This window comes from Sebastes fasciatus, chromosome 5 (assembly GCF_043250625.1).
Source record: "Sebastes fasciatus isolate fSebFas1 chromosome 5, fSebFas1.pri, whole genome shotgun sequence".
Taxonomy (NCBI): Eukaryota; Metazoa; Chordata; class Actinopteri; order Perciformes; family Sebastidae; genus Sebastes; species Sebastes fasciatus.
The window spans coordinates 29103572-29110014 of record NC_133799.1 but is presented as its reverse complement, the minus strand read 5'-3'; the positions used below and the strand labels follow the sequence as shown (position 1 = coordinate 29110014).

The 6443-nt window shown below is 38.4% G+C and overlaps 1 protein-coding gene across 1 annotated transcript; it reads right to left on the bottom strand.

Moving 5' to 3' along the window:
* Positions 1-4: 4 nt before the first annotated feature.
* Positions 5-5696, bottom strand: gpx7 (glutathione peroxidase 7). Its single transcript, XM_074636332.1, has 3 exons — positions 5477-5696; positions 2292-2553; positions 5-455 (listed from the first exon to the last, which is right to left on the bottom strand). Exons 1-3 carry the CDS (start codon positions 5606-5608, stop codon positions 292-294), a joined length of 558 nt encoding a protein of 185 aa, XP_074492433.1. The 5' UTR covers positions 5609-5696; the 3' UTR covers positions 5-291.
* Positions 5697-6443: the final 747 nt, after the last annotated feature.

The window sequence follows — 6443 nt, the reverse complement described above, 5'->3', positions numbered from 1 at the left end:
CAGGTTTCTCTCTCATCACAGTACAATTTTATTCCACAAATCAGAATGAATAAAAAACCAAACACATAATCCACATGACTAACAAATGGGAAAATGGGAGCTCTATGTCATCCACCTGATTTGAAACTTGACATTGAAATAAAAATATAGTGGTGTTTCATCAGTGCTTTCAGAGAGCAAGTCAAACTTGCTCCCGCTATGTGTCTTGGTAATGCTTTATTCTAACAAAGTCTGATCGTACAAGCAAAACAAATGTGTTCAGTTTATCTCTCTGTGTCTTTTAACAGGTGGTTAAAGCTCTTCTTTCTTCTTTAGGATTATCTGACGTACCATTTCAGCTATTTTGGGTCGGATTTCTTTGACAGAAACTTTTGGTCCCCATGCATCCACCACATTGCCATTTACATCAATGAGATACTTCCAGAAATTCCAGTCAGGCTCCTCTCCAGAAGTCTCTGCAGAAAGTGAGAGAAGAAAACAAAGTGAAAGCCTCCACAATTTACATTGAAAAACGTTCTTTCAAACAACAGTGTACGTTACAGTGTTTTCCATTTGGGCTCCCACCTAGAAACACTTTCTTTCTTCCTAACCTTTTTCTATTTATCTTTTTTTTTGTTTTAAGGGACTACTTTTTCTTTTACAAATCTCCTCAGAGCTTCCAGGCAAATCTTTGCAAACAATTACAATTTTAAAACTTTGATATTTCTTTCACATCATCGGTTCAATTCCACACCCCCTGCTGTCCCACGATGCCTTGAGAAGGGATCCACTCGTGTCCCACAGGATGAACGTCTTTGTGTCAGTGGGTCTTCAGGCTTACCTTGTTGCTTCCCTTCTGTCCTACTTTTTTCACATCACTTATTTTTTTATTCTTTTATTTAATTGCTACCCTCTTTCATTTATTTTGCCCTACATGTTTACCTCCTTTTCCTCTTCTTTCTTTTCAAATATTTTCTTGTCTGTTCTTTCTGACATCAGTTTTTCTTCTCTTCTTTTCCTCCCTTCTTTCTTTCCTTCTCATCTTTTTTTTCTCTTGTACTTTTAACACTCCTCTTCTTCTGATTCCTCTTGCTGCTCCTAATATTACAGGTTGTACAGCTGATTTTGCAATAACACAGCTTTTCAATCTATTAGTTATCGATTAAAGATTAAAGATTCAAAATTGATTAATCTCAAATTAATCACACATTTTTTATCTGTTCAGAATGTACCTGAAAGAGAGATTTGCCAAATATTCAATACTCTTATAAACATGGGAGTGGGCAAATATGCTTGCTTTATGCAAATGTATGTATATTTATTATTGCAAATCAATTAACAACACAAAACAATAACAAATATTGTCCAGAAACCCTCACAGGTACTGCATTTAGCATAAAAATATGCTCAAATCATAACATGGCAAACTGCAGCCCAACAGGCAACAACAGCTGTCAGTGTGTCAGTGTGCTGACTTGACTATGACTTGCCCCAAACTGCATTTGATTATCATAAAGTGGGCATGTCTGTAAAGGGGAGACTCGTGGGTACCCATAGAACCCATTTACATTCACATATCTGGAGGTCAGAGGTCAAGGGACCCCTTTGAAAATGGTCTTGCCAGTTTTTACTCGCCAAAATGTTCCTTCCCTTCAAGCTAGTATGACATGGTTGGTACCAATGGATTCCTTAGGTTTTCTAGTGTCATATGATGCCAGTATCTTCACTCTACAACCTACCGCTACAACCTAAAAGTCGCAAGTTGCGTAAGGCCTTAAAGAAATTAGTGCCGTTAAAAGGAATTTGTTCAGGCATTATTATCGGGTTATTATCTGACAGCCCTAATTGATTCATAAGAAATGTATTCATGATTTTTATATATATTGGGGTATTTGGCTACCCTCTTACACCAAACGCGAAGCAAACATTTTGCTCAGCGCGATTACATACAAGGTCAATGCGAAATTGACAGAATTGACAGGCGAATAGATGCGAGTTTGACAAGTGTTCGGTTCTGCCTTCCCCCCAACAGAGTTAACCAGCACAGATAAAAGCTTCCCCTGTGGTTAACACTGATACTTCTGCATATGATTTCAGTATCAAATATACTGAATTTACTCTCCATGTTCTGTTAGTGATGTCATTTGTCATTTCTGAATATCAAACATTTTCCCTATAATGATGTGATCCTCCAGGTTCCACTGTGTTGATTACAAACCCGGTCGTCTTTCAGACTCATTTGCTTAATAAAAAAAAACATCTTCATGTGATGCAAGAACAGACTCCCACCAACACCATCGCATGTCACTCACCGACAAGGTACTTGTAGACATTGTTTGCTCCGGTTCCGCCGACAGCGATTTTACTGAACAGGGGGAAGGAGACCCCGTAGACTCTGCGCACAAAGCTGTCGATCTCCTTGTCGCTGCCGGGCTCCTGCTGCCCAAACTGGTTGCAGGGGAAGGCCAGCACGTTGAAGTGATACGGCCCAAAGTCCCGCTGGAGCTGCTGCAGGTTTTTGTAGTGCTCCTCGGTGAAGCCACATTCGCTGGCTACATTCACCACCAGGGACACCTAAAGCCACAGGAACACACTTTGAAAACACTACAGTGACAGTCCTGACAGTCACAAAACAATAACCAGCAGCAAACTGGGGAACTGTGAACAGCTGTTCATGTACCTGAATGAGAGCAGATGTACTGAACATGCTCTGTGCACATCACCTGTTTTCATTTCAGATATGACTATATGTGAAAAGGTTAGAATATAGTTTCTACGGATGAAGATTCAATGCAAATATTGGGACATAATTATAAATTAACACAAATTAATTTTAACGTCACTAATTTCTTTAATGTATTAAAGCGATTTGCAATTTTTAATTAACCACTTAGAAATCCGACGGGCCACCATCTTTGGGAGGTTGAAGCAGCTTCAATTGAAGCTACAGTGAAGATACTGTCATCATATGAAACTAAAAAATCCAAGGATTCCATCGGTACCAACCATGTCATACTAGCTTGTCGCAAAGGACGCTAAATAACGCTCCAATCTTACGCAAAATTTTGGCGAGGAAAAACTGACATGGCCATTTTCAAAGGGGTCCCTTGACCTCTGACTTCAAGATATGTGAATGAAAATGGGTTCTCTGGGTACCCACAAGTCTCCCCTTTACAGACATGCCCACTTTATGATAATCACATGCAGTTTGGGGCAAGTCATAGTCAAGTCAGCACACTGACACACTGACAGCTGTTGTTGCCTGTTGGGCTGCAGTTTGCCATGTTATGATTTGAGCATAGTTTTACGCTAAATGCAGTACCCGTGAGTGTTTCTGGACAATATTTGTCTCAGGGTGTGGTCGGTGAACAACACCCTACAGTGCTGTCACAGTGTGCTGGCACACCCTGGCCTGTACACCCTGTACATCACTGCAGCAGCGTGACAAAGTTAAGCACAGTGGTGGAAACTAACTACGTACATGTTTAGTACTGTATACCGGTAAGTACAATTGTGAGGTACTTGAGTATTTCCCACTTCACTACAACTAAGAGGGAAATATTGTACTTTTACTCCGCTACATTTACCTGACAGCTGCAGTTACTGATTACTTTACAGTTTGTCACAGTTAATCTTGTGTCCCTTTGGAGGGTCCTGACCCAAAGATCGAGAACCGACCGACCAAACTACTACTGCATATACACTACGTAAGGGATAATGTACAGCAAGCCGGTCATTGTTGTGAAATAAACCCCTTCAGTTGGGTCTGTTATTACACGGCTACTTACTTAAGAAATCAGTAATTTGACATAAAAAAAGCCCGCCAGAGTCCGACATCAGAACTGTGTCCATAGCAACAGTCTGCTATGAAGAAATAACAGACCGTCTGTGATTGACCAATCAGAATCGAGTATTCCACAAAGCTGTGTAATAAAAAGTAGTTTTAACTAGCCCCACCTCCACAAACTACAACAGTAAAATGCTAATTATGCACCTATGCATCAGTATTAACAATCAATATTGTCAGATATAATAATATATCAGTCACAGGGGCCAAACGAGTACTTTTACTTTGATACTTTAATTGCTAGTAATACTTGTGTACTTTGACCTAAGTATGATTTTTCATGCAGGACTTAATATTTGTATATTGCTGTATTGGTACTTTTACTTTGGTAAAGGATCTGAATACTTCTATCACCAAATGAGACGTAGCATGTCTGATGAGATCGATGCTTTTGTTGTTTACCTTTTCATGTTAAGTGTTAGTGTAGGTCCATGGATGGACCTGTACACGGACACACGGCATAGAAACAGTTGAGTAAGTTAGTGCAGGTTAATACAGCTTCATGCTTCAGCTCACAGTCAATCAGGAAGTTTCTGCAAAGAGCGGGAGAGCACCTCATCACTGGAAAAGTAAGCACATGCAGGCATTCTTTAATTTAGTCTACAGACTGACAGTTTGATGATCATCTAGTGCTGACATCTAGTGTCACAATCAAGCAAGTGTGATGTATCTGAAAACCTCAGAGTTATGTGCATTACAATAGACCCTTATATACAAACCAAATCCCTCACAAACACAACGGCAACTTTCTTAAAACAGCAACAGTACACTACATATAAAATGTTTGGAATGCAGTAATAACTAGGTATTAAGAGTTGAAAGAGATGTTAACTGGGGACATTGGGGAGGTGTTTAAGGGAGCCTCCTTTGAAGCTCTGTTTAAGAGAATAATGTAAGAGAAATAACAGAAGGTCTGGTATATGTTTGTATATATATATATATATATATCATTTTTATTAAGATTATGAGAATTATTTTTAAAAGATGACTTTAAAAAAAATGTCATGTGGGAACATTTAGTGATTTACTTTAGTCATACAAATAGCATACTATGCTGCCCACAAATTAATACATTTCAATATTTCTTTATTCTGTTCTACATTTGCTGTCATGTGGTGTTTTGTGATATGAACTGTGCTAATTGCAATACAGAAAAACAATCATAAGTAGAAACTTAATAGAAAATCCCCTATGTTCAGTCTCATTTAATGACTCAGACAAAATAAAATAAAATCTGCAGTAATTACAGGTAGAGTTACTGTATCAATCCATTGTAGGCAGATTAAGGCTAATCCGGTCTACTGATCCGTACCTGGTTTGAATGAAAACCCTCCTGCAGCTGCAGCAGGAGCTCTGCAGGCCTCTTGCCACGTAGGCTAGCCGGGCTACATGATGATGATGATGGGACTTCCAGAGCAGGCTACAGTCACACTGATCAGCTGCTGCTGTGCTGGGTTAGTTGCATTTACTGACAACATGCTAAGTGGGAGAAGTAAAGAAATAAACATTCCCATGCAACATTCATTCATGCAACCGGTTGACATGCAGAGACCGGTGACAGTAAAGACTGTAGCATCATATACTGCAGTCTGCATAACGTTAGCACTACATATACTGTAATATTCATCTGTTCTTCAGACCCAGACTTACCGAACCGCGGTACTTTTCCAGGGACACTAACTTCCCCCTGCTGTTTACCACTTTAAAAGTATAAAGGTCTGTCTGTCTGGTCTCAATGAGGCTGAACAGAGTCAGCAACACGGTGAGCGCTCCAGGAAGCATCTTCGGTCAGACTGCCAACACAACAGACAGCGGAGAAACTTCTTCAAACTCCTGCTGCTGGAAGGACCGGACCGGCCGTGAAGTTACACACAGGAAGGACAACACTTCCTGCACCGGCCGTCACTTACAAAATAAAAGCCTTGCTGACAACATTTGTTTTGCAGCCATAGATTGCAGATTCAAAAGTGAAAATAATGACTTTTGTTGTTGTTGTAATAAATTACATCATTATAAGTCAAACATATAGCTTGGGCTCTTTCATGTCATGCTTTATGTAAACCATAGTTTTGTATGTGCTTACACTGATGTATCCTGAGAAATTAATTACATAGTCTGATTGAAAAACAATTAATAAATGTATTATTTGAAAAAAAAAAAAAGAAAAAAAAAATGTAGGTCTACTGACTCAAAAGTATGACTTTTAAGGTAAAAATAAAAAATAAATATGTGAGTAAGTAAAAATTATGAAATGATAAATACATAATATTAAAGTTTCTCTGAGACTGAAAAAAAACTGTGAATTTTAAAGTAAAAACCTACAACCAAATATTTGATAAATTTTACATATAGGCTATCAAGTCGAAAATCGTGAAATAGTAAGGCAAATTTGTAATTAATTTTTTCTTCTTGAAATCCACATACAAAACACATTTGATATTTATTTACTTATTTAGATGTATTTGCATTTTTTGTCATTTGTCATTATTATTGAGATTGTGTCCCCGCACATTAATGTTTTGTCAAAATTAGGAGAAAGTAGGTCAAAAATTTCATTTTGACTCAGTATCTAAGAATTCTGACTTATCATCTCACAATTCTGACATACTATCCCATA

What these genes read in the sequence shown, in the direction of transcription:
- gpx7 (XM_074636332.1), bottom strand. Translation starts at nt 5,608, where the DNA reads ATGCTTCCTGGAGCGCTCACCGTGTTGCTGACTCTGTTCAGCCTCATT. An exon ending in TGGAAAAGTACCGCGGTTCG is followed by an intron (nt 2,554 to 5,476) that starts GTAAGTCTGGGT and finishes CTGTGGCTTTAG; the next exon opens with GTGTCCCTGGTGGTGAATGT. An exon ending in TGTCTACAAGTACCTTGTCG is followed by an intron (nt 456 to 2,291) that starts GTGAGTGACATG and finishes CACTTTCTGCAG; the next exon opens with AGACTTCTGGAGAGGAGCCT.